The 27,861-nt window shown below is 51.0% G+C and overlaps 1 protein-coding gene across 2 annotated transcripts; it reads right to left on the bottom strand.

Moving 5' to 3' along the window:
- Window positions 1–3,804: 3,804 nt before the first annotated feature.
- NRN1 (neuritin 1) lies at window positions 3,805–12,563 on the bottom strand. Of its 2 annotated transcripts, none has more exons than XM_082348063.1 (3): window positions 12,293–12,563; window positions 8,005–8,149; window positions 3,805–4,979 (listed from the first exon to the last, which is right to left on the bottom strand). In XM_082348063.1, the coding sequence occupies exons 1-3, from the start codon at window positions 12,345–12,347 to the stop codon at window positions 4,751–4,753; spliced, it is 429 nt and encodes a 142-aa protein (XP_082204189.1). In that variant the 5' UTR covers window positions 12,348–12,563; the 3' UTR covers window positions 3,805–4,750. The 2 variants fall into 2 exon arrangements, with proteins under 2 accessions (XP_082204189.1, XP_082204188.1); XM_082348062.1 differs by lacking the exon at window positions 12,293–12,563 and adding an exon at window positions 9,241–9,788.
- Window positions 12,564–27,861: the final 15,298 nt, after the last annotated feature.

The raw sequence follows: 27,861 nt of genomic DNA, 5'->3' as shown, positions 1-27,861 counted from the left end.
CAGAGGAGGAAACTGAGGTTTGGAGGGGTTAAGGAAGCCACCGTGGTTATGCAGCTGGTAACAGAAGTCTTCTGGCTCCTGGGTCCTCACTCTAAAGGCAGGTCCTTCCGGGGTGAGAATCTGGACAGGAGGTTACTCTCCTTGTCCCCACTTCCTTCGGGGCTGGAGCCGGGAGGCTGCCCGAGCCTGGCTGGGCAGTGCTGGGCCCAGTTTTTTTTTCTTTCTCACTTTCTTTCTTTCTTCTTGGTTCGTTTTATTTATTTATTTATTTATTTTAAATTTATTTTATTGGCGTATAGTTGATTTACAATGTTGTGTTAGTTTCAGGTGTACAGCAAAGTGATTCAGTTATACATATATATATTCCTTTTTTATATTCTTTTTCATTATGGTTTATCACGGGATATTGAGCATAGCCCTCTGTGCTCTACAGCAGGACTTGTAGAGCCATTGTTCCCCATTCTCTACACAAAAGCTGACACCTGCTAATCCCACATCCGACTCCATCCCTCCCCCAACCCCCTGCCCCTTGGCAACCACCAGTCTGTTCTCTATGGGCCCAGTTTTTTTATGCTGGTATTTGGGCCTGGGGCCCACGCTGCCCCCGCCTTAATCTCAAGGAAAGGCCCTTGGGAGATGCCGTGCTTCTCCTTGGGGGAAAACCCCAAACTACTTCATTAGAAAGTTCCCTGATGCCCAGGCCTCTGGAGTGCAGAGCGGCCAACCGCTCAGCGCGTGTCCTCATGGCTCTCCGCCCCCCGCTTTGTTTTCACTCCAGGAGCGAGAGGCAAGGGCAACAACGCTTTGATTTCCTTTGGTAGGTGTGCGGAAGGAAGAAAGGAGAGGCAGCGAACCTTCCCTCGGGTCCCGTGGGACAGGGCGGTAGGCTGTTCCGGAGAGTGGACCTCTCCCTGGGACCACCCGCGTCCAGCCTGGCACTGCCAGGGCGCAGCCCCTAGTGTGGGGCGGGGAGAGGGAGAGAAGAGTCGAAGGAAGACCTTTCTGGAAGCGGCTCTGCCAGGACTGAGGGAATTTCGGGAAGTGGAAAAGGGGAAAGGCTGCTCTCCGCGTCGTCCATCCGAGTTCCCACGCTTGGGCTCGGCCTGGCCAGCCCCTTGGCGCTGCCACCCGTGGGGCCCTCGCCCTCCAGGCTTCAGCCGGAGTGAAAAGGATCTCCAGATGCCCAGAAAGAGAATCTATGTGGTGGTCCTTGTGCTGATTCGCTTCCCTGAGGATCCTGAATGAAAACAGGTCCCAGATTCACCTCTATCCTCCACCTCCGTCCACAGCGGCTGTTGTCTCCAGTTCTAAGATGACTGCTTTCCTCTCTCCCCTCCGCTCGCCCTGCTTATGGACCGGTTCTCCCCATCTTTCTCGGAGTCCTCCATTTTCCACGCCCCCGTCCTTCTTCTTCCCTTGCGTGTCTCCTCCTCCCCCATACGTCCACTTCCCAAGGGCCCTGGAGTTTTGGGGCCGAGCCGGGGGCTCTGGACTTGGCCTCTCTGACATTTTCCTGAGGATAACCAAACATTACACTCCAGTGGACTTCTGTGCCTTGAATCTACTCGGGCAAGGGATGGAGTGGGAGGGCCCTTCCCCGACCCCAGGTCCTCGAGGGCTGTCAGCCTAGCGCGAGTGGGCCACGTGCAAAGCGATGCGCAGAGCTGGAACCACCGGGCGGAGGCAGGGAGGATGATCGCCTCGGTGCCTGATACCCACTCCTCACCGCCCGCACCCCCAAACCCCATCTCAGCGATGGGACGTGACTTGTGCTCACGTTGGTTCCTACCTCCCCGAGCTGGGAGCAGGGCTTACCGCGCTGCTGCTTAAAAACGATAACACCAACTAACATATGGAGATGTCATCATGATTAAACAACAAATTAGAGTCGAAGACGGCGCGATAATAATCTAAACAATCACCACAACCAGAAGAAAAGTCCTCTACCGAGCCAGGTGCGGCAGCGTTTCCGGGACTCTCGGCCCTGCGTCCCCGGGCTCTCTCTCCAAGAGCACTGGAGGGTGTTCCCCGGCCTACCAAAGGGCGAGGGAGCCCCGACACGGCACCCAGCCCTCTGGAGGCTCCCCCGGACGATCCGGGACAGGCCGCCCCGGAGGGAGGCCCCACCTGGGAGGCAGCTGGAGCCGCAGCACGAGAACCAGGTTCCTGGAGACGAGAGCGACCGAGCCCGCGTTCCCAGTCCCCGCCCCTCTGCCCCTCCCTCAGCCTCGCCTCCTTCCAGATCTCGGAGGAGGTCGTTTTCTAGGAGGGAAGCCTGCACTGTGAGGGGAGGAGTGTCCTCCTTGTGTCGCCGGGGGTCTCCCCCCACCACCACCCCAAAGCCTGGGGAGAACGCCGCGTGCGTTTTCCTTTGGCGAGCCCAGTGGTGCGCGCTGGTTCTCCCCCAGTTTGCAGAGGTAGAAACACGAATAGGAGCGGGGGGGCGGTTATCAAAGCAAGAAGGGCCCGAGTAGACCCTCTTGCTCCTCCTCCCCCCCCATCATTAAATAGATTCGTGTTTATAACAGGCTCAGACATTTTAATTTGAATTCCAGGGGTTGAACTCAGGCTAGAATCGTCCCACTTACACTTAGGCCGAAAATTACATTGAAATGAAAGGATCGAAACCAAACTCTATGTTCCCTAACAGCCAGCGTTCCGGGGTGGGTGGCCACTCCGCGCAGGCAGAGGATCTCCTTTGGTCTGGCCTGAAACTGGAGGATCGGCGGAGGAGGGGGTGCTTGGGGGCGGGGGGCAGCGGGGGAAATAGTCCCAGGAGTAGGGGCGAGGCGCGTGCGTGAACCCGCCGCGCTAATAGATGCTGCCATTAAGAATCCGGGCGGCTTCCAGCGCTCGGGGCGCAGGGACGCATGTGTTGCTGGAATTCAATCCGTGGGGGGAATGCAGAATGGGCTGCGACCTACTGGGTTTGATTTATGAACTGTTACTCTAGCGATTGTTTACACATTGCATTTCAGGGCCCCGTGCCCCCTCCAGGAGCGCGTCGCGGGAACCCGCTCCAGCCTCCTCAGCCTCCCTCCCCGCCCCCATCTCCACCCCCAGCCCCCCTCGGGGCCCCCGCAGCTCCCTCCCACCCTCACCTTGACCAAGAAATCCGATTTCGCTGTCTTTGAACCCAAAGACCCACATTCGGGTCTGCCCCCCCCCCCCCCCAGCCTGCTAGCATCCAGCAGCCCCGGACCCCGCGCTCCTCTGCTAGCGTTTATTCGCGAATGTTTACTTCTCTGGACCGCCATGCGGGCCTATAAATAGGAGAGGTGGAAGCGGCTCGACTGCCAGATCGATAGGCCCCGTCTCCTCGCCATTTCAGCTGAGCTGTCTTATTAATTATGAAAGGATTCACCTGATCCCTGCCAGGGGATCAGCCTCTGGTCCCTCTTCGAGAGCCCTTAATGGTGGTTCCTCCGCAAGGTGCCTCTGGCCACCGCAGAGGAAGCGGCGTGTCGGCGGGAGGGCGCGGCCTGCGGGGCCGGTCGTTGAGGCTCCGACCCGCGTGGGTGTGCGTGTGCATTCTCAGCTGCGCGCAAGCCCAGTGCCCCCAGACCTCACCTAGAAAGGATCCTTGCCGTTTACTTATTTAAAACGTAACCTCTTCTTTCTCTTACGTAAACACAATTTCAGGGACAAGGTGTCCTGGTGGAGGAGGGTCTGCTTGAAGACGGTAGGTTAGCAGGCGGTTTGCGAACAGGTGAACTTATCACCTGGCATCCTGTGTCCCTTCAGGCAACCCCGAGAACTCGGCCAAGAAAGCAGGCTTGGGGCAGGAAACAGACGACACTCCTATTTCAAACAATAACTTTTATTTTATACTTCTCTATACTTTGTAGCAAATTTTTTTTTGCTGAATTTAATTTATAATAAACATTTTAAATTACATCTCTCTCTTTTTTTTAAAATCAAGGCTCTTTTATGTCAAAATCTTTTTTTAACTATATTTTAGATTAACATTTAACATCCACCCCCCACCCTTGTGATCTATACCATTGGATATTCAGGTATTACTGTACGTGTAACAGCTAAAACAAGAGGGAAAATCAAGGCAGTGGACTTGGAAAGATGCATCAACACGAGCAGGTAAAGCTTAACCTCTCAGTGATTTCAGCAGCGTTTTTTCTGGCAGCCTGTACCTCTAACCCGAGGTTTCTTCAACCCCTTTCCTCTCTCCCTCCTAGCCTTAAAACACAAGGCCAACAATCCGTCCTTTCACTTTTCTCGAGGAGAAATGTGCAGTGGAAATGATCAAAACAAGATACTGTGTTAGAAAGACGTGAGCGTGAATTATTCACGAGATGCTTCTCTCTTCAATTCATTCCCCTGGCCTTCTCCTCTCCTCTCTTTCCTATTAGGAGGAGCCCATAATTTGTCATGTATTAACATGATTAATATAGTAGGTGGCCCAGGGCCGTTCCTGAGATTCTTGTGCCAAAAAACAAAAATTAAAAAAATGGGGTGGGTTTGCCGTTTTCGTATTTCTGTGGGAAGACGGACTGAAGCTGAGGTCCGAGTTTGGCTGTGCTTGCTTGCTCACTGATCGGTAACATTTGGCAAATAAAACACAAAAAAATCAAACGAAATCAAAAAGAGAATCAGGATTTCCCACAATCCTATATGAGTGTTGTCAGCATCACAGAGAATCACAACGTCCCCAAAGAACGAATGGATCTTCCTCTCGATTTCCGGGAGCATGGCGTGAGTGTGTGTGGGCGCGCGGGGGAAGCCGGCCCCGCGCTCAGAAGGAAAGCCAGGTCGCTAAAGCTGCCAAGAGAGACACCAGGAGTACGGGGAGCGCCGGGAGCAGGGACCCCGCCGCCCCGTTGCCGCTGCCGCAGAGTTCGAATAAGCTGCCTTGGATGTTGAGATTTTTGGATTCTTTTCTCAGTTTATCCCACATATCTTTCGCCCCTTCCTGGCAATCCGTAAGGGCTGTGACCGTGCAGCTGTGGAAATCCTCCCAGTATCTGGCGAGGAACAGAACAAAACAGAAGCAGGTTCACTTTGGGCGCGGGAAGGACCCCGGGCCTGCGCCCCGGGCAAACCTCCCGGCGCCCCGCTCCGACCTCCTCTCCGCCGGCCCGGCGCCGGGCGGGGCCCGGTGGGCGCTCCCGGGACCTCCGCGCAGCCTGGATGCCGCTGACCAAGGTGGAGGCCGCCCCTTCCCTCTCTGGTTCCGCGGCCCGGCAGCCGGGCCGCGCCCGTTGCGCCGCGCTGGCACCTCGGCCTGCGCAAACAGATTGCTGGGCCTCCGCGGGCAAAGCTAGGAAAACAGTGCTAAGCCTCGCAAGCTGCCGCCCATTAATGCCTCTTGGCTTGCAAGACGGGTGGCTTGCTCGGAGCACGGCCCTCCCCTCCGGGCTTCCCGCTGTCTCCTCCCCCCCCCCCCCCGCCCTTCTGTCTCGCCGCCTCCCTCCCCACGCTGCCGCGCGCTCTCCCCTTGGCCTTCATTCTCCTCCGCTCCTCCTTTTGTCTCCCGCTCTCCCCTTTCCCCTTCTTTCCTCTCCCCTTCTTTGTCTTCCTCCTTTTCCCTCCCCTCGGTTTTCCTCTCTTCCCTTCCTCACTTCCTCCTCCTCCTCCGCACTTGCTTCGGTCCTCCGTGGCCCCTCGCCTTGCTCTCCACGCTTCCCCGGCTCTGATTCGGTCCGGAGACTGCGGCCTGCCTCTCCCCTCCACGGGGTCGGTGAGTGCCAGCGCCCGGGCCCCCGGGGCTGGCTTCCCGGCCTCCTCCAGCCTCCTCAAACCCCAGAGCTCCGGCCCTGCCCTTCCCCCTCTCCTGAGGCTTTTTCGTGGCCCTGGACCTCCGCGGCCTTCGGGGTGTAGTGCCAGCCTACCCCAGGCCCGGACTCCTGGGCCGGCGCGGTGCCCGCCGCTGCCAGCCTTCGAAGGACCCTACTCTCCGTCCTCCCTTCTCGCCTCTTCCCGGAGCCCCGCGCCGTACTCAGCCACTCGCTCCTCCTGGGCTCGGCTCCGAGCCCCGCCCCACAACCTTCATCCAACTTGTGCTTTTTTTTTTTTTTTTTTTTATTGTCCCCCTTTCTTCTGAAAACCCAAAATAGATCTCGAGACTAAATATAATTCCAACCCGTCATCGATTCCTGGGGCGCAGTCTCCTTTCGGGGCTGGGTCAGTCAGTGAGCCTCGGTAACTCTGGGCCGGCTCCCCCTTCGCCCGGGCCTTAGCGTCAGGTCACCAGGGAGGGCCCTCCTCGAAATCTGGTTGTCATTTTCTCCCCTCTCTCCTTTCTCTCACTAGCCTGGACTGTAGGCACGATTTATCCTGGTTTCCACTCCCACCCCATCTTCTGGCTGACAGTCAAGTTATAAATGCTTGTTGGACTGCCTTGAGCGCTGGCTGTTTTCTAATGACCTCCGTGAGTCTCTGATTTATGAGGACTGGGGGGCCTGGGGCGCAGGGCTTCCAGGTTCCTCAATTTGTAATAAACACTGAGATTTAGAGAAACCAAGAGACGGCAGGACAGCTCTCTGCATAATTACACCTCCCAAAGGATGTCTAAATCTCTCCTTTCCTTATGCATGCCCAGATGGGGACAGGGCCTTCCTGGAAGAGAGACATGGTGGAAGACGACAGAATCCAGGTGGCGCTGAAAAGAGGTGGGCTTCAGTGCCACCAACAGTGTGGGAGCCTTGACCCAGCTGTGGCCGCCACCTCTGAGAGGGGCCCACTCATTTCCATTTTCCAGGACCAAAGTCCTGCTAAAAAATTAAATCGGAAATAGTGCCGTGTACTTAGCCTTTTGTCCATCGTTATAGGTACATTTCTTACCTATCATCAGACACTTAGGATTAAAGTAGGGGGGTGTGCATCCCAGACCCAGCGTTTTGTCCCTTTCCTGATAGGAAAGTAGCAGCCACTTAGCCGCTGTGACTTCTGGTGGGGAAAGTAGCAGCCACTTAGCCGCTGTGACTTCTGGTGGACACCAGGGTATTTAAGACTGTGTGTAGCAAAATTAAGGATGGTGCAGAAAATGGTCACTCCAACCTATGGGAGACAAGGAACACCTTTTGCCTTGGCTTTATTGGAAGGGCCATTATGGGGGTGGGGAGGGTCACAACTATTTTTGAAAAATAAAGTAAAAGTGTGTGTGCATGTGTATTGCAGAAGATGGGAGTATTTCTAAGGTCTGCAGCAGCTAAAATGCGGCTGGTCCACCACAGTAGGGCTCTGCTACCCTCATTTGCCAGTGGGAGCTGTGCTTTCCAGCCAAGCTTTGGAAAAACGCCACTGGGCCTGTCCATGAACTCCCTCCTGGCCTGGCCTGGGGGCACCTTGCAGATGCAGGAGGGAGGGGGGAAGCAAGAAGGGTAACTACGCTAAAGCTCCGAATTGGCTACAAACTCCGCAGAGGTGATCACTGGACATTTGGGACGTGCTCCTCTTGGGCAAAGTCATTGGCACAAAACAAAATATTCTTTCAGTCTCTCTCCTAGAAAGAGGAAGAGGGATCCGCACTCCCTTGCTGCTCGCGAATTTTCTTGGCGGGCACCGGAGGGGAGTTTTATTAGAGGAAGTGGACAAAATAGGGGAGTGCCTTTCCTTTTAAGCAAACCAAGTAGAACTACCAAAAACGCCCCTCAAACCAAACCAACCGTTCTTTGGGAAGTGCTCATTCGCGCAGCAGGAAAGGGAGACGAAGAAGGCCTCAAAGCGCAGCGAGGAACTGCCAGCTGCTCTCCAAACCCTCGTCCCCGGTTCCAGCGCGTGGACTGCGCGCGCCTCTGTGCGCGCGGGTCAGGCTGCGGAGGGTGGGACTGGGCCCGGCGGAAAGGATCATCCTCTGCCCATCCCAGGCCACAGGGTCCCCTTGGGCGGGGCAGGCCCCGGCAAAGGCCTGAGGGTGGGAGCCAGAAGGTGAGAAGGCGCGGATTCGCGCTGGTGCCAAATACTGACCGCCTGCGGGAGGCGGGGCGCCCTCCCACCTCCGCAGCGCCCCCCCGAACGGAAACCTCGAGGGCCAGAGAGGACACTTACGTGCACACGGTCTTGATGTTGGTCTTGTCATCCAGGCCCTGCGGGTAGTTGGCCATGCTGTCGCCCAGCTTGAGCAAACAGTCCGAAAAGCCCTTAAAGACTGCATCGCACTTGCCCGCTGCTCTCACGGCCTGCACCAGGTACGCTGCGGGGAGGAGGGGACACCGGTCAGCAGCACCGCGACCCCGCCCCGCAGCCCGACGGCCCGCCCGCCTGGGCCCAGCGCGCCTCACCCTGTCCAGCGGTGCCCACTCGCGCCCGGGCTCGGGGAGCGCCAGGTCCAAAGGTGATTGAACGGTTTGGCCCGAGAATGAGCGACCCGCACCCAACTGCGCGTGTCCTGCAGGTGGCCGGTGCGTGAGCGGCGTGGACAGGGGGAGGCGAGGCCATTCCTATTGTGCGACTCCCTCCCGCATCTGGCTCCGTATCTTTTTCTGTTTCCATCGCCCCCTCTTCTCACCTCCCCCGCCTCTTTTATTTCTCTCTTTCTCCTCACTCCCTCCTTCGTTTCCCAACGCTTCCCCAGCGAGCCCGTCAAGGCTCTCCAAGTGAGATCGTCCCTTTCTGAGGTGACGGAGGGGGTCCGAAAGCACAGCGCGGGGGCGAGGAAGGGGCTGGGAGGCGGCAGAGCGGGGGGCCGCGCAGCCGAACCGAGCGCCACGTCGGGCGAAAAAGCCTCGGGCTTGGCGGGCGCTCAGCAAACACTGCTGAATGAATAAATTAATAAAGTCGCTGGAAGCTACCAGCAGCCACCGACATGGATTGTTCCACTCTAAGAGCGACTGTCTACCACGCAGTGTGCGTTCCTCGTGAGGTCCTCGCCCCCCGCCCCCGAGAGACTGGGCGAGGGGACGAGTGGTCTGGGGCAGTCGCGGCCCGGCAGGGTCAGGATGTGTCTGAGCTAATGACCCCGGGTCACCTCCGCGGAGGCCAAGTCCATGAGCCCGGCCCCTTGCTTCCCTCCGCCTCTATCCGCGGCTCGGCTCCCCTGGAAAGACCGGCCACCAGCCCCGCCAGCGGGGGAGGTGAGACCCTTCCTCGCCAGGCCCCAGCAGTGCGCCTGAGGGCCCAGGTGGCTGCCGCCAGGGGCTCTCGGCCTCCAGCTCCGGGCTCCCTCCAGAGCGGACCGGGATCGCAGTCGGGGCGGTGGGAGGAGGTGGAGGTGGACGAGGTGAAGGAGAAGGAGGAGGAGGTGGGGGGCGCGGAAGGAAGAGGATGAAGAAACCCAGGCCGCACCGAGGTCCTCGCTCCTGGTCTCAGGTCGGCCAAACCCCGCGGCTCCAGGCGGCCGGCGCGCTGCCGTGGCCATTTCTCTCCTTCCCAAGGCCCACGAACCGGGCTAAAGATTCCGAGGCGAGCGGCCAAAAGCACCCGGGACGCCAGGAGGGCGCGCAAGAAGCGCAGATCTGCGCTGCTGGGCCGAGGGGAGGGGAGAGAAGGGGCGAATCTTCTCGGAATCGAAATCGGCCTCCAGTGCCCGGACCCTGAGCGCCGGGCCCTTCCCGGCAGCGTTCAGGGCGCCGCGGCGCGCGTGTGGGTGTCTCCGGGGAGGACCTCACCACCCCAAGCCGCCGGTGCCCAGAGCCGGGCCAGAAGCAGGCGAGGGGGAAGGTGACCGAAGCTGCAGAGGCCTCCGAGAGCGCACAGTTTGCAAATTGCTGCAGGAAGAGCTGGGCGGGCCTTGCGCTTTCTAATCCGGAACGGGAAGCTCTGGGGAAGGGACTCGACCTCGGCTCGGGCAGATACGTAAACCTTTACCAATCTCCCGGTCCCCCTACGAAACAATAAGAGCCCTTGCGACTGCAAGTATCAGCTAGAACACTGAATAAACGAATCTTTGTTCCAACAGAACGCGGTCCCGATGAAATCAACCCTGCGCGGCGCCCTCTATAATCCGTACCACGTATGCTGCTTTGCAGCGAGGAAACGAAATAAAATACAGTCCATCCTCCCTCCCGCCCCGGCACCCAGTCTCTCCTTACCCCTTACCTCCACCCCCAAGGCTTGGTGCTGAGAAAGTTGCCCCTAAGATGCATTGATACTATGTTAAAGGAGAATTGGGGTTCGCCGGGGTGGGGGGCGCGGGAAGCACTGCTGTCGCGTTATCTTTCCAGGGGCTGCTGGAGGAGAAGACATGTCACAGCGCGCATGTGTGTGTGCGCGCGCGCGTGTAAAATAAGAAGTCGTGAAAATTTCTGTTTTTTTTTGCAACTGTGGCTCCGCGGTCTCTGGCTGGGGAGGACGGGGGCTTGCGCGCGGGAAGTGTTTCGCTGGCTCACGCCTCCGGGCAGGGGGCAGCCGGCGCGACCCTGTCCGTCCTTCTTGAACCCTGGTTCAGCGAGGCTTGGGCGGGCGACCCAGGCTACTTCCCCGTTCTCTGCGGTGTCCGCGTCTTGTGCCTTTTCCTTCCGTTCATTCATTCGTTCGACCTCTCATTCATTCCAAACTTCCTCCCGCCTAGCCTTCATTTGCCTTCACCACCCCTCCACCTTCCCGTCCCTGCCCCACCCCCGCTTTTCTTGCCAAATGTCAGTGATTTGGGACAGTTCCCAGCCGGGAATTAATACAGATCGAGGCTCTGGTGCGGGAAAGGGCAGACATTCGGGAACAAGTATGCTCCATTGCAATTCCACAGCCAACAAATGGTCACTTTCGGGCCGAGGTTACTGTGTTCCAAGCGTATTCCGCATACACAATCGCTGTCTTTTTTACCCCATCCGTAGTAAGGTTATTTCCTCCCGGGAAAGCAGATTACAATCCCTATATCAAAAACAACTGCTGTCTCCTGCTCTCTAAAAATCTGCAGGCTAACTGCAAAAGCCACATCCAGTTATTTCCAAGATTTAAGGGATTTGCTGCAATCAGAAATGTTCTTTATTTATTGCAGCTCTTTGCACTAATGTCAAAGATTCAAAACAGCCAGATTCAAAACAGCAAATCGTTTCTTAGGATGAAAGGCAACGCCAACATCCTGCATCCACACACTCTAAAGCCCCTACAATGTTCATGCAAAAAAATCAGATACTCAAAATCATGTCAAATGCATAAAAAAACCCACTGCAAAGAATCCATTTTAATGTGTAGATAACTCCAAAGCCTGTTTCCTCCACATTTCTCGTGAAGAAAAATGTTATGCATTTCATCTCTTGCCCCAAACCGATTCCCTAAAGCCCCTCCACCCCCCGCAATACTGCAAGGATTTGTCTGCAAAGAATGCTACAGTCTGAAGTGATAGGCGCCAACAATTCCCTCATCTCCAGAAAACCCGTTTGAAGAGTTTCTATTTTTTCTCTTGTCCATTCTATTAATAATCTGCTTCACTTTCACTTTTAGGCCACATTAATTAATGCTCTGACCCGCATCAGGGAAGGGGGTTTTCTAGTGCTCCCTTCCATAATGCCTTCTTCATTTTGGATGAAAAAATGTGAACTTTTAAACAACGACAGTGTAACTAGGACTCAAGATTCCTTAACATAAAATGGGGACTATATAAACCCACCCATAATCAATCCCAAACAAACAAAAATAACAGGCACCCAACACGACATATTGCAAACACTTCTTAACCCCTTCTTATATAGAAAATACTGATGCCTATGTGGAAAGGAACAGGCAAATGAGCATAGAAAATTCTATCCACATATATTTAGCTGAACTCAAGCTCCTCAATGATAAGCATATTAAAAGATGTACTCTGGGGTTCCCTATCATTCTCAATTTGCCCCCCAGCCCGGTCTGCGTTGCCCGGTGTGAATGCTGCAGCTAGGACACTGGGGCTGGGGGGGGGGGGCGGTAGGATGACAAAGTTCTAAATGCTGCAGTCTGAACCCCAGAATATCTTTGCTTTCTGCACATAAACTTTCCAGTTGTAGCTGCCTAGGCATCTTGCCCCTGCATTCACCTTTTGACCCTTCAAAATAATACCTTGCAGTATCGCAGGGACCAGTGCATTTCCCCAGAGCGCACCAAACCTGGTGAACCCAAGAGAGGGGAGCAAACCCAAGGACGTGCGCTTTGGAAAAAGGGGGGAAAACCCCTCCAGAAAATGCCGGCTGCACACATTTCCCGGCGAACGTTTGGAATCTCTCCCCCTCCACCACCCCCCTTTTTTTTTTTTTTAGAAAAACCAACCCGGGACGCGCCAGTCCCTTGGAGCCTATGCTCCCACCCCTGGAGGTTTGCCGACTTCTCCGCACCCCCGGGCGGCCGCGGGCCAGTCGGTTCCTTTGGGCACCTCGGACCCGGCCGCCCGCCGCACCTCCGCGAGCCCGGCCCGCCGGCCACTTACCTATTTGCACCGCGAGGATCAGTGAAATATATCTGCCGTTCAACTTAAGTCCCATCCTACGTTTAGTCAAACCATTTGCGACCGCAGACCTTTAAATAGTTAGTTTAGAGAACGCGGGGGAAAGCTGAAAAATAGGCATTGCCAACAAGTTCCAGGAGCGACGGAGACTTTATGCACGGGGAAGGCAGAGGGAGGAGAGAAAGAGAGGGAGCGAGGAAGAGAGAGAGAAAGAGAGAGAGAGAGAGGCTGAGGGAGAGGGGGAAGTGCTGGGAATGGTTCACTCCATTAGGAGGGGCGGAGGAAGTACAGCCTCACGCCCACGAGCAGGCCTGACGTGGGGGATGACACGGAATGATTTTTTTTCAAAAAAAATAAAGACACCTTGGTAGAGAATCGCCATTTATAGTCATCAGAAGCTCGAATTAATCAGTTATCTCCAATTAATGTGCGATCCGAACGAATTCTCGCCTCTCGGAGGTGACCACTTCCCCGGCCCCGCGGCCGCCCCCCCGCCTTCTCGCTGTTCCCGGGCCCCCAACCCCGCCCCCTCTCTGCGCAGAACGGGGGCTCCCTCTCCCCTCCCCGCCCGGAGCCGGGGAGTCCTGGCGCGCCCACTCGATTGTTTCAACCTGCCCCCCTCCTCCACCAGCTCCACGGCGAATCCGGCCCCCTCCCTACGTTGCAGCGGGGTTTAAAGGAGCGAGAGCGGGAGAGGGAAAAACTGCTCAGCCGGCTCCGTTAATTCGACAGCCCCCTGGGCCGCCTGCCCCCCTGCACTGGGCTACTCTCTTTCTCCAACCCTGCAGCTGCACTCGGGGCACAGCCCGGAGCGCGTGAGCACACACACACGCGCACGCCCGCGAGCCGAGCCGAGCGCCCCAGACCCTCCCGCACACACGGCACGGGAGCGCGCGCACACACCCAGGCCCGGGGGGTTTAATCTGCCACACGCGGGGGCCCTGAAATATACACCTCGCGTCCTCGGTGACGCCCCCGCGGGCGAGGGGCCGCTTCAAGAGACAGGGCGACACCTGTATTGGGGAGCGGGGAGAGCAGGGAGGAAGGAGCCTCTGCAAAGACGATTTTCGGATACTAGGGATGTACTAACTCGCAGAGCTTTCGGAAATTTACGAGGCGATCGCTAGTGTGAGGGGTTCCTTCTGATCCTGATGCGCCTCTTGAGGTTATTTGTTGGGCCGCACACACACGTACACACACGCACACACGTACATCACGTACGCACACGGACACCCGCGTCCACACACACCTGCACGGCCTTTTGATGCTCGGGCGCAAAGCCTGTGTAGACGCAGCGTTCTCTGCAACCTAGTGCTTCTGCAGCTGCGCCTGTGCCCGCGCGAGGTGCTACCGCGACAGCGTGAGTTAAGGATGAGAGAGGAACAGAGCTATTTTCTTTCTAAACGCGGTTAGGCTTTGGTTTCCTTCCCTTCCTCTGCACCAAAAGAAGCCTAAATCCTAGCTTCTTTAATCAAATGTTAAGGAAGGAGCCGGCCGACTTTGAGCCCGTGAAGAGAAAAAAGAAATGAAAGATGAAAAGGACCCGCTAAATCTCCCAAAATTACAGGAGAAAACAAGATACTAAGTAAGCGGTAGATATGCAGACGGATGAAGGCGGTATCGAATCGAATCTACTTCTCCAGGCACTGTGCCACCTGCGCGCCCATCTCTTTGGAGATGCAGAGACAGAGAAAGGGCGAGAAGGGGGCAAAAGAAGGGCGGTGGGACGTGCTGCGGAGGCTGAGGGGATGAAGGGGGGCGCGGGGGCTCTGACTGCGGCCCTTTGTGTCGCGGAACGTCTGCACAGGGTGACCCCTTCCCCGCATCCCGCAGGAGCGGCACACCCAGAGCTGGGGGCCCGAGGGCCAGGGCCCGGGGCCTGGGGGCGGGGCCTCGTGGTCCCACCCTGTTGACGTCACCAGGGGGCCGGTCTGGGCGGCAGTGGGGGCAGCCTTTCCAGCGTCCACGGGTGGTGTGGCAGCCCCGGGTGTTTCCTATCCCTGCGCTCTGAGGCTCCTGGAGGAGCCGAAAACTTGGGCGGCCAGGGGGCGGGGCGGGGGCGGGTGGCGAGAGGCGGGTGTCTCTTGGACCCGCCCCCGACGCCCTCCAATGGCCAGGCGAGAGGTTGGTCCGAGGGGCGGGGCCTCGGGGAGCCGCAGTAGGCCCCGCCCACAGCCCCGCCCCACCCCTCGGGGCCCCGCGCGTGCTGCCCGCCCGGTTTATCCCTCCTCCGCCCAGAGTTGAGGTGCCGGCTCCGAGCCCAGACTGTTGCAGGGCCCGACGGGGGGCGGTGTAAGGCTTTTTGCCCTTGACGTCCTTGCCTGTCTCCTGCTCACCGCCCCCCACCCCACCTCCGGATCTTCCAAAACGTCGTTTTCTGAGAGTGCCCTGGGATTTCCCCATCCCACCCCCTGTCATCCGAACTTGGGGCGTTGGGGGTGTGCAAGCTGGCAGCGCTGAAGGGCTAAATAAAGCACAGTGAAGCAGAGGGCGCGCGGTTTGCGCGTGCGCACGGCCACCAGCTTCGGGTGGGCCGGTCCTGGGTCCCAGCCCATCCCGCGGGGTGGGGCGCGCCGTCGCTGGAACCCCCGCTGGCCTTCCCTCCACTTTCCTCCACTTGCAGCCCAGCCTCCCCTCGCTGGTGAGGGTCGTTTGGAAAGTGAGGAAGTGAGAGAGCAGTCAGTACTGTGCGTAAATGATATTGGGGTAAATGGTTGAAAGCAGACGATAACAGTGTTTTTCTGTTTTTTTTAAAAAAATTCTTATTTTTAAAAGTACTGGTCGTCCTGCCGTCGGGGCTCCAAGAGAGGTTGGTTTTTCCTAATTCCTTTATTAAAGGATAATGAAATCCCTGGTTGCCAACGCATGCTGGCTCTTTGGGAACATTGCGGGCAATGTCCACGGTTGAAGGTGGCCTTGGAGAAGGTTTCCTCCTTTCTTAATTTGAAATGTCCACTCCACATCATACTTGAGGCGAAAAAGCAGTGGAATGGACGAGAGTGGGGAGACGCAGGTCCTAGGCCTTGTGTCGTCAGTACTGCGGTGACCTTCGTCTGTCCCCACGCTTCTCTGACTTGCAGTTTGGTAATCTGAAAAAACAGCGGAGATCGGACTACGACCTGATCTCCAAGGCGGTTTTCGCCTTTGGAGTTTTGTTGACTGGAGGTTTTCTAGAATACTGTGGATGTGCAGCCCAAGGAATAAAGTCCATGCAAGGATGCTTGTTACAGGTGCCTTCTTGCAAAGGGCACGTTTCCTTTTGATAAGCAATTTCGTTTAAAGTTAAAGAAACGTCTGCAGTTCAGGATTAAAAAAACAAAAAAATTGGTGCTGTTTGGATCTGCATATCAAAATGAGCCAGAGGTACCCCTCCCCCCCGAAAGTAGGTCTGCATAATTAAGGCATAAATGTGCAAAACTCCTTGTCGCTAAAACTGCCAGAAAGAGACCACGTCTAATTTGAAGCCTGGTTTGCACCAGCTTCCTTTCTCGGTTCAGGGTCCTGCAGCTCCCCCCCACCGCACGCCTCCGCCCCCAGCGGCGCATGCAATGTTCCACACACATGCGGACACCAGGCGCGGGTGCGTGTGTTCTTGCACTGGTAACAGGGCAAAACATTGAGCCAGTCCATTTCCCAACTCTCTCTACCAATCCATCCTAAGTGGACTTTCCAGATGCTACCATTTTAAAAACACCCCTTTGAAATTATTTGCGAGAGCAGTTGCCAGGTCTACTAGGAAATCCCACCTCTTCCTGGGTCAGAAAAAAATCCACTGCTATATTAGAATGGATTGCTCTAACGATACATCTCTCTCATAAATTTAGTCTGTCATTTTTTATACCTTCAACTAGAGTCCTTAATCAAAATATGAATATTAATGTATATAGCTCTTTTATTTAAAATGACGACAGCTATACCATATTTAAATAATCATGTGAACTAAGAGGGGGTTAAATTTTTTTCGAGATATGGTGGTAGAGTCCTAATACAAACCCACTTTGGGAGGCTTGGGTCTCCCTTTGCATCTGCTACTTGGTAAGGTGATTTTTCACTCTTTGATCACTGCTTTAAAATTAGTTGAAACTTCTAGGGCTTAAATATATGGCTGGCAGAAGAAACTTGATTTTAGTGCAGAAATCTGAATCCTGGGAGCAAATGTTATGTTTGAAATGTATGCGTGTGATTAGCTTTCTATTTAACAATAAATACTTTATTTTTAAAAATTAACATTTTTATTGTGAAATATACGCACAGAACAATGCACAAAACAGAGCTGCACAGCTCACTAATTTATCACAAAGTGAACATCTATGTGGTCTCCATTCACACTGAAACAGAACAGACATGACACCTAAAAGCAATCTGTATTCCTAGATAAGATCCTAAATCAAAAAGGTCAGAGAAATCGTTGGGACAGTTAGCAAAATTCGATTGTGGTCTGTGAATGGGACATTGGTACTAATGTTGGTACTAATGTTGGTTGGTACTAATGTTGATTTGGTACTAATGTTGGTACTAATGTTGATTTCCCAATTGGAGAGTTGTAGGGTGATCACACAGAAGGTTGTCCTTGTTTGGGGGGGGGGACACACACTGGAGTACTTAGGGGAGATGAGATGTCATACCTGAAGCTTGTTCCCATAGGGTTCAGAAAAGGAACAGCAGTAATGGGGATAAATAGACAGCAGTGGGACAACACAGTAGAATGTTAATATTGGGGAATCTTTGGGTGAAGGGCTATGGGAGTTCTTTGTACTGTTCTGGCAATTTTTATTTATGTTTAAAGTTATTTCAAATGAATTATTTTAAAAAAATCTACTCGAGGTGGTTTAAGGACTTAGATAGCCCCCCGCCCAAAAGCTTTAAAAACTAAGTGAAATATATATCAATAGAAGAATATTCTTAAACTTTAAATAAGCATAAAAAGCATGAACTGGAAATGATTGACAAATTTGACCATAATAAATGAAAAACTTTTGTTCATAAAGTAACACCTTAAAGAAAAGGAAAGGGCAAAATCACCAAAATTGGTATCAAGAACTAAAGAATTCCTGAGACCAATTTTTTAAAGCATGTACGCATGCACACACACACACATCCTGAAATAAAACTGGGCAAAAGACATGAAAAGGTATTTCACAGAAGAGAAAGCACGTATGGTTTATTCCAGGAATGTAAGCAAAACTGGCTTAATGTTCAAACCCTCAGTGTCTCTGTGTCTTTTGTATCCTGAGAGCCTTTCCTTTGGGGATGATCTCACCCTGGTCCATGTGATGTTTTCTCACCACCACACTCACACCAAACAGTCATGGTGAGACTACTTCATAAACCAGGTGTGTTCTTCTCAATGAATCTCCTTAAGGAGTAACAGCATGTTGACCCGTTCCACCACTGGGGATGTTAACCTCAATTGCCTGGTCTGTCAGGTGTCTCTTTCTTAACTTCATCATTTCCCCCTTTGTAATTGGTAAGTATTTTGGAGGGAAGTATTCTGAGATTACACTGATTTCCTAGTCCTTATCATAACTCCACATGAGGGCCCTAGAATCCACTGACCACTCCTAAGTCAACCACCTCTATGACGGTTACCAAGTGGTGATTCTCTATTTTCCTCATTTCTTCTAAATTTGTTACTTGACATTCTACTGTAAGGAAGAGCTCCCTTCTTCCCACCCTTCTTTCCCTTTTCCTTCCCCCCTCCTCCCTCCCTCCCTCCCTCCTTCCCTTCTTTCCTCCCTCCCTCTCTCTTTTTCTCCCTTTCTCTCTACCTTTCTTTCTTTCCTTCTCTTTCTTTCTTTCTTTCCTTCTTTCCCTTTCTTTCTTTCTTTCTTTCTTTCTTTCTTTCTTTCTTTCTTTCTTTCTTTCTTCTTCCTTCCTTCCTTCCTTCCTTCCTTCCTTCCTTTATTCCTTTATATCAGTATCATCTCATGAATTTCTGTTTTATTTAATGTGCTGTAATCCCCTCTCATTCCTATTTTAAGAGTCTCATGCTCTACTGACTGAGTTAGCCAGGTGGCTTAGCCCCTATTTTAATGCTCAAATTGTCCCCTCCTTAGCCGGTGGGGGCCCCTTCAAGCCGATTTTTGTGTCCTCTCAGTGTATCCTGATCATTCGTCGAGAGTTCTTACTAGCTGACACAAAGAGATATTCTGGGCTCGCTTTGTCTTGACCCAGCCCTGGAATCAGTCCTTTCTCCAAAGGCTCTGCTTCTTTGCAGTTTCAAAAGCAAGATCTAGGCCCTGACAGTGCCTATCGCTGTTTAGGAGAAATCGTTTCTGGGCCTCCTCAGAAGACAGAGTTGGGAACGGGATGTGTGTTCACACGCACGTACATATACAGTCCTAGTTATTTCACCTGCTGCAGGAACTTACTAGTTGTTTTCAGGGAACTTATTCAATTTGGCAGCTCTTCCTTATTTCTTTCAATGGAATATAGTTTGATTCCATTATTTTCTTTTACACCTGGAGGAAGGGTTAAAAGTGACATTTATCAAGTAGCTATTTATCCCCAGAGTGAAAGCTTCAGCGGCCCATCAGGATCCTGTGTCCACCCAAGAAAGAGCAGCCACTTCTCCCAACAGAGCCTATGGGTGTCGTCTTTCCTCTTCTTAAAGTATTCCATGATTTTTAAAAAATAAGAGCAACTAATTCATCTGCTTGAACTGTCATTTTACCAGATGTATATTTTTCCAACGATACTTTGGAAAAATGTGATTATATTTTCAAGAACGTGTGCTGCTCAAACACTGAGACAGTCCTGATCTGGAGGCCAGGCTGACCACAAGTGTGGTTGATTATGTTGTGAATACACTGAGAAGGGAGCTTGGCTGGCAGCGTGGCAGCCCGTGCACAGATGTCCTCTCTCCCGTTCCCGTCCTTGTGTGAGGCTGGGCTCCAGGACAGTCTTTATGAAAACTTCTTGGATAGACTTCCTTTCCATATGTGGGTATAAAGAGGCTCCTGGTGATCAACTTTTGGACGTCAATCCGTCTCGCCTTGACAAAACAATGAACTCAACCTCACCGATTTCAACCAGTGAGTTCCTGATTGTCGTGAATCATTTATTAACACAGGATGGAAATGATCACGCTGCAGGTCACACTTGGTGTCAGACAGACCAACGTGGGATTTGAGTTCTGGCTTCCTCCCTAGACTTATTTGCTGTGAAAGTATGGTCCAGTTATTTACTTCTTTAGGCTTCAGTTTACTTATCTTTAAAATGGGCATAAAGATATTGACCATACGGGAGTCGTTGAGAAGAGAAAGCGTGGTGTTGTATCTAACAAGCTCACTGTGGGGCGTGGCCTCGGAAGAGAGGAAAGCTTCTCTGTTTCCTGGGCTTCAGTTTTCAGACCACAGGGGTTCTCACCCTTCTTACTCGGGGCACTGGAGCAACACTCCAGGTCTCTCTGTCTCAATTTCCTTCTAGTTCTTCAGTGCCTGTTTTTCTGGAGTTGCTTCTCCCACTGATTCAGGTCACTGTGCTGTTGGTCATTTCTTATGCTGGCAATGGCCTTTGTTTGTTTTCAGGAGCCTCTGAGCTTGGTCCACCTCTGGACAGCTTGCTACGTTCGTGAACTTGGAATCTGCTCTGCAACCCGCTTACCTCTCTCCTTCCAGAGACACGTGGGCGCGGCACATTGGTCCCAAGATTGGAGTGGGCAGTGGGACGCCCACTTAGGCCTCAAGATTAAGCCATCCTCTAGGCTACAAGGACATATTGTACAACACGGGGAATATAGTCAATATTTTCTAAGGACTGTAAATGGAGTGTAACCGTTAAAAATCACATAAAAATTAAATAAAAAAATAAATTAAGAAAGCCAGAATACATGCAGAAAAAAAGAGATTAAGCCATCTTCTCTACTCGAGTTTTTATTGGAGGTTTGCTGTGAGATGCCAAGTGTTTGCCCAGATGGATGAAGCTCTTCTCTGTTTCTCACCAGTTTGTGTTTATGTGTGTACTCTGTTCAGGACCTTGGGCCAAAGGAGGGGTGAGCAGCACCCCAAAACCCTGACACATTGCACATAGTCACTGATGAAAGCGTATGTGTAAAACACATAACCCTGGGTGAACCTGGACCCCAAGGTTTTTTGAGGGAGACTGGAGTAAAGAATTTGAAAGAGATTGAAGCAGCCAAATCTGGATTGTAGTTGATAAAGCATTATTTCAAAATGAATAACTCATACTTTAAGAAATAGTCTATGTTAAGCTGTGGTGTGATTGTCTCGTTGGGGTTATAGGTTATGGGTTGAATTGCATCCTTCCAAAAAGATGTGTTGAAGTCCTAATCTTCAGGACCTCAGAATGGTATATTTGGAAGTAGGGTCTTTATAGAGGTAAAGTTAAAATGAGGTCATCAGGGTTGGCCCTAATCCAATATCACTCCTATCCTTATAAGAAGGAGAAATTTAAACACAGAGACCGTCATGTACAGAAAGAAGATGATGAAGGCAGCCATGTGACGATGGAGTCAGGATAGGATGTTGCCTCTTTAAACCAAGAAATGCCAAAGATTGCCGGTAAACCACCTGCAGCTAGAACAATCTCCCTCACAGATACTTCCTCAGAAGGAACCAACCCCGATGCCACTGGGATCTCAGACTTACAGCTTCCAGAACCTTGAGACAATAAATCTCTGTCTTTTAAGTCACGCAGTCTGTGATACTTGCTTGCGGCAGCCTTAGCAAACTAATCCATAGAGCCAGACGACACTGCTGGCAGGAGTGGCTCACTGAAGGGAACGGGATTCTTGGGAGGAATCAGTCTTGGAGAAGGAAGTGAGGCGGGCCTTAGCGTGAGCTGGAGGAAGGGCTTCCTGCCTCCTCTGTGGCCAGAGCTCCCCTGGGGCATGGGGAAGGCTGAAGTGCTTCCACTCTTGGGGGACGTCCATCAGCTTCTCTGACTGCAGGAAGCAGGCTGGAGTGAGGCAGAGCCCAGGACAGTTGTGGGCTGGGGTTGTGGTTGTATGTTGTTTTCTGTGTTGTATTTCCCTTCCGTCACTCCCGATCCTAGGAAAGTCTCGCTAAGAGCTTACAGCTGTATTGTGAGAAGTGATGCCCCACATTCGGGATGAAGGATTCAAGAGGCGAACAGAAGGCACCAGAAGAGGCACAAGTGCCGTCCTGGGGCCCCCGCAGGCCCCTGGATGGTGTTTGAACAGGGGAATTTGAGGGGAATGTCCCTGGCCCATTGGAGGTGGCCCTTTGGGAAATGCTTAGAAATATCTGGGCGAATTTTGGGGGAATGGATAATTGGGTAATTCACAGCAATAAATCTCACCACATTTAAAGTGTATATAACTGAGACATACTCAATTAAATGAGGGCATACCTTTACTCAAATGGTGTCTAAGGAGGATGCTTCCAGGCTTAAAATTCTATTATTTTAATTAAACAAAACCACCACTGAGCAGCGACTAGCTGTCACAAGCCGTGTGCTTGCTTCTGCAGGTGAAGGGAAGCTGCCTTCGGACCCTCAGGCGAGGCCGCGGTAGCCAATCTAGGGCCGCTGCTCAGAAGCAGGAACATACTGGCACCTGCAAGGAGTGACAGCTGGCTGTCTATGCAGAAGGCACAATTTTCACATCTGAAAATCCCGTGGGGGCTGGTGGTTGTGGGGAGCCGGGTGATTTCTAAGATTCTTTCCAGCACTGTAATTCCATGATTCTGGGAGGACAGAAGAACTAGGAGGTGTCAGACCCACAATCTGAGACTATTCAGTTTGAGGACGAACCACCCTACACATTAAGAGCCCCAAAGAGCATGAAGTATTAACGCCCATGAGTAAACTAAGAGAGACTTTACGGAGCATCTTCCATAATACAGGTGCAATCCAGGTGTATCGGGGGAGCAAAATGGACCTGGTTTCCAACCTCATGCCTCTTAGGGTCTAGAAAGACACAGGTAAACAAACTGATGAATACTTACAAACTGTGAAAGGAGCTCACACTTTCTCATGGTATGAGAAAGAAGAGCTAACAGAAAGAACCTCTTTACATTGGGTAATTGTATCAGTGTCTTAGGGCTGCTATAACAAATGACCACAAACTTGGTGGCTTAAAAGAACAGAAGTCTATTGTCTCGCAGTTCTGGAAGCTAGAGACTTAAAATCAAGGAGTCACAGGGCCATGCTCCTTCTAAAGTTTTTAGAGAGGGCCCTTCCCCTCTAAAGGTTTTAGAGGAGGGTCCTCTGCTGGCATCTGGTGGTTGCCGGCATCGTTGGAATTCCTTGGCTGGAATTCCTTGGCTGGAATTCCTTGACCTCCAACCTCTGCCTCTCTTCATGTGGCCATCCTCCCTCTGTGTCTTCAAATCTTTCTCTCTTTATGAAGATACAAGTCATTAGATTAGCGCCCACCCTAATCCAGCATGACCTCATCTTATCTTGGTTACATCTGCAAAGGCGCTATTTCCATGTTCACAGGTATCTGGGTTAGGACTTGACCATACCCTTTTGAGGGACTCTACAGCGATCATGGATGTTTTCTCTGAGGAGTTGATATTTAGGTTGAGACCTGAAAGAGAAAAAGCAACAGCTGGGCAAAGAGCCAAGAAATAATAAAACTTGAGGTGGGAAGGAACTTGCATGTGTGAGAGTCTCAAAGAACCCAGCCAGTGAAGGTGGGGTATAGTGAGGGCACAGCGGTACCAGATGAGTTTGGACAGAGGTTGGGGCCAAGCAATCCACCTTAAGGAATTTGGATTTTATTCTAAAAGCCCTGGGAAGCCCTGGGAAGCCACTGGAGGGTTTCAAAGGAGGGCAGTGTTGCATGAGGGTGGAAACGTGACCTGGTCTGGACAGGACAAAGAAGAGCTCTGTGGGTCATGGAGTGAATGGGGCCAGGAAGAGGCAGGGAGTCTGTGCAGGAAGCTATCGAGGTGGCAGGTGAGAAAGGATGGAAAGAAATGGGTGGATTCTTGAGACATTAAGAGGCCGAATCAACAGGACTGATCTGGATCGATTGATTCCTAATATAGGTCTTGGTCCAGAGACACAAAGTAAATTTTTAGGGACTTGCACGTAGCTTAACTCAGCTCATCAATTTAACTTATAAAAATTAAGTAGTATCCACACCAGAGCTTGAGTCCAATGCCTTTTACTAGGTGTTGACAAAAGATGGCCCTCAGGTCACATTTGACCTGAGATAATTTTTGTGTATTCTATGCAGCATTTGAATAACAGGGAGAGAACGCACAACAATCTAAAGTGCCAGTTGCTCTTGCCAAGTCAGGAAAGCTGGCAGCAATGGGACCCGCAGCCTTTCTTGGCCTAACGAGCTGGATTTGAGCACAGCTTCCCCCTCTAGACAGACAATGGGCTCTCCGGTCGTCCCAGCCTGCGACTGTGTTTTGCTGTATCTCCAATGTACTTCTCTTATTTAACTTTACCTCCCTGGCCCCTGTGGGGCTTGAGTTTACTACTCTAATTATAGTAAACAGAATGGTTTTGTTTTGTGTGGCACCTCTGCATATGTCCCTGCACACATGAGCTTGTGTGACAGTGGGTGGGTGGGTGCTGGAGCACGTGGGATTCAGGCTCATGTCTTCCTCTCTAGAGACTTTATAAACTTGAACCAGAAGGAGTATGACAACTCCAGAAAGTGGTCTGACTGATCCCATGTAAGGATTCAAGTATTAAATTCAATAGATCTCTTGCTTCTTTTCCAAATTTTAATTCTTCCCCAGAATTATCTGGCATCGGTCATGACAGCCTTTCAAACCACAAAGGACATTAGCTTATGCACATCATATTCTGTTTAAGAAAGCAGGCAAATTTTGAGGGGATTTTCACAAACATGATGAAATCCTAAAAAAGAAAGCTTGTATTCAACTCCAGTTTTCAAGGAGATTAATCTTCTTAGAATACGGCACTTCCTAGTATTGTTAGAAAGAAAGCGTTTCAGTAATTATAAGTGCCTTGGAAAATTGATTTGGATATTTCCCCCATGAACTGATTTCTAAATTATGAAACCACAAGGGACTGCAAATTGCATACAACTTCAGCTATGGGAACAAATGTTTTCTTAGCAAAGAAATATGTCTAAAGCTAACGTGAAATAATCTCTTACCCAGTCTTTTAGAGGCATGCTGCCTGCATAGCTAAGTGGGCTTTTGTTCACAGGCAAGAGGCTAAAAGGAAATTCTTGTTTCTGCTCATGAAGAAGTAACTACCATCTCCAGGAGAGTCACAGAAAGGAAATTACTGTTTCCACTTACATGTTCTCCAAACAACAATAAAATGTTTATTAGCAGCAAAATAAAAGGACACATTATACTTTAGATTCCTAGAACTTTACTGAGCTTTATTCCCTGTACCCTTTGGCCTAATTGTCTAATGTCTTGTCACAAAACAGGATAAAATGTACTGGAAACTTGTGACAGATTGTTCCCAGTTAGAATCTGCCTTGAATTGAGCCTGAAGTTGAGGTGACATCTATAGTCTCCATTAAATGATGGCAATGATGGCGTTCTAACGGAAAAGTAGGAAAGTGGTTTTATTAATGTATGTGTTTCAGTTTTGGTTAGAAGCAGAACTCCTTCATAACATTTGTGTTGGAAAATAGGATCTGTCTTATTGGAGTCCCTTATGTTTCTCAAAAACTAAAGTGGAGAGAAGGTGGGGATGGTGCGCGATTTGACCAGCAGTTTATTCAAGTTTCTGTCATTCTTTGGAACCCAATGAATTGTTGACAATTCTTTCTTCAGCCTGAATTGGTTATAAGGAAACGTTTTTCCTCCTGCCTTCCCTCCCTCCCTTCCTTCCTTCCTCCCCTCCCCCTTCTTTCCTTTAATATAATGCTTGAGTTTTATTATATTAAATACATGCATAGATGAATGAATAAATATCAGCTATCAGGAAAACTGGTTGTATCCTAGAAATACGTCTTAAGCAATATGTCCTGAAATTGGGTAGCCAAGAAATAATTTATGATGGAGCCGACCAGTCAGTGAAAGTGTCACCTCGGGTTAGGCAGGTGAGAGAACATTCTTGTATTCGTCAGCGAGAAGTCAATGTTCATTTGACATTTAAGTCAAAAGACCCACTTTGGATGGCTATAGGCTCCCTTCCGTGCCTGTGGCATTCCTGTCTGAGTCCGGGCATTTACCCCAGCACATTTCACTGGTCTTTCCCAACCTTTGCCACCCCATCTGTACTCTGGAGGGCCCAAAGAGGTGATTTTGCAGCACCTGTACCCCCGCTGCCAGAACGCTGCTTGCACCCCAGGCGAGCTGCTAAGGCAGTGTGCAGTGTGGATTTTCCGCTCTCTTGGGTACTACATCACATTGAATTTAACTGAATAAGAGAGAGCATCCATTTTCCCTTGGACCCTGCCCAGTGGTTACAGAATGGTGTTTGAAATTCTTTACTGAAGCCGACTAGTATAATGTCAGAGCTGCAGATTGGGGGTGGAGGGAGGAAAGCGGTGGTGCGTGCAATGAGCATTTTTCTTTTTCAAAGCTGAAGCCAAATAGTGTTTACCCCGACTTGGCACGTAGGTGTATAGATGTGTTGGACTCTTTGGTGATGTCTTGGGATGTTGAGGAAACCTGGTAAATGAGACTCAGGTTCACTCTCGTCTCCATTAATCAAAAGTAGAAATGTCTGCCTGCTTGCCTGAAAGTGTTGACATCAGACTCTTGCCCCAGTACTGAGTATTTGCTCAGAGGCCATTACAAAATAATTGAAAAATGGGTGCACATCCCCCAGTCTAAGGGAATAAGATTGCTCAGACCACATGTATTTATTGTGCTTTTTTTTTTTGTATCTCCCACGCTGCCCAGCATTGTGAGGTGCAGAAGAATGATGCCCTTTTCTTTCTCTTTTGGTGATAAAAAGACTGATGTTTTACATTTTCTTTTTACTCTTTTCTGAACACTGGAAAAAATGAACAATTAACATGAGAAAGGATGTAATTTAGGTGATATAAAATGTTTAATTCAGAAAAGAGAAAGTTCAGAATAGGCCCTTGTAGTTGGAAAGACTTTTTCTTCTCCAGACATTTTCTCCTCTCTCTTGCCACTTGCTGGATAAGGTACTCATCCTTTGGGCTTCTAAGATGGGCGCATCTCATCCCTCTATTTGCCACATTTTATAATGATTATAAATAGGGTGACTGGACATCCTGGTTTGCCCAGCACAGTCCTGATTTATGTCTGTTATTCTAGAATAATTATAAGTGGCTCCCCCTTGCACCTCCCAGAGTCCCAGTTTAGATTATAAATATAACTCAAATATAAACTGAGGACCACATAGCCCTGGCTTTTTAAATGCTGTTGCAGTCAAATAAGCACAATCTAGTAACTAAAAGTAATTTAAAATGTTCCCTGTGTCTCAGGAAGAACATGGAAGATGATCTAAGTTATAATCTACAGCGGTATTCTTCAGAAATCTGTCTCCTCTCTTTCTTAAATGCCCCTGGTAGCAGTGGCTGCTCTAAAACCTTTCAAACAAAACACCCCTACTTTTCCCAGCACCAACCCACACCTTTTATTTTGTCTTTCTGGCTTCTCTCTCCCTTTCTCTGTCTATGCGGGTTCTCTTTTTCTATCCATTCTCTTAACTCTGTCTCATAAATCCCCTGAAGGTAATTGGGCAAAGGTAGAACTCTCTTTCGGGGGTGAGGTAGGGAAAGATTCTGAACTGGCCAAAGTTGTCTTGAGTGGGCTGGAAGCGAGAGGAGGGAAGGCTGAAGAGTCTCACTGGTGACTAAACGTTGCCTCTGTCACAAGTTATCTGAGAGCCAGTCTGAGTTCTGCATCCTAGTGGGCAGCACAGTGTTGGCAAAAAGAGCTCCTCGAAATGTGAGTGAATTGAAGTAAATCAAGGAGGACTTTTACCCGGCTTTGAAGGAGGAACAATATCTGTGTGGATGTAGAGGCATTAGGAGTTCCAGGGAAATAAGAATTAGGGTGCATGAAGTTGTGGGTTAACGTGTGTGTGGTGGGATGTGAAGAGTCTGGGGAGACGGCATTGGAGACTCTCAGAGGGGAAGAGTGAGGAAGTCTACTGGCTTCCAAAAGTGGAGACAGCCGAGGAAGAGCTCTGGAAGGCTGGGAGAGAGCTGTGCAGTAGAGAGCCAAGGTAGGTTCATGAAGTAGGGAATGACATGGCGGCAGTCATAGTTCAGATTAATCTGCCAACTTTGTTTGGGGCAGTTACTATGCTTGGTCCATTGGACTGCAGTGTGATGGATAAAGAGCATATGGCACATAGAAGGAACTCAATAAATGATGGCTAACATCATCACCACCATCACCATCCTCCCCCTCCTCACCGTCATCCTCATCAACACCACAGCCAACATCATCACCATCACCATTTTGATTATTGGGAAAGTCTTGAGTCAGAGAGATAAACTGGTGGGTTGTTTAAGGGAGGTATTGTGGAAGGAAATAGAGAGACTTCTCTGGGAAGAAAGGAGAATCCATACATTAGAAGGGCTGTGTGGTAGAAGAGGGAGGAGACGCCTTTCTTAGAGCTCCTTGGGTGAAGTTAGGATGAGAGGAGGGAAGCTTATTTAGGCTCAGCATTAATGAACTTTCTCATAC

Source organism: Balaenoptera borealis (genome assembly GCF_965194805.1).
Source record: "Balaenoptera borealis genome assembly, chromosome: 12".
NCBI lineage: Eukaryota > Metazoa > Chordata > Mammalia > Artiodactyla > Balaenopteridae > Balaenoptera > Balaenoptera borealis.
Note: the sequence above shows the minus strand (reverse complement) of the source record. Positions and strands in the feature narration are given on the sequence as shown.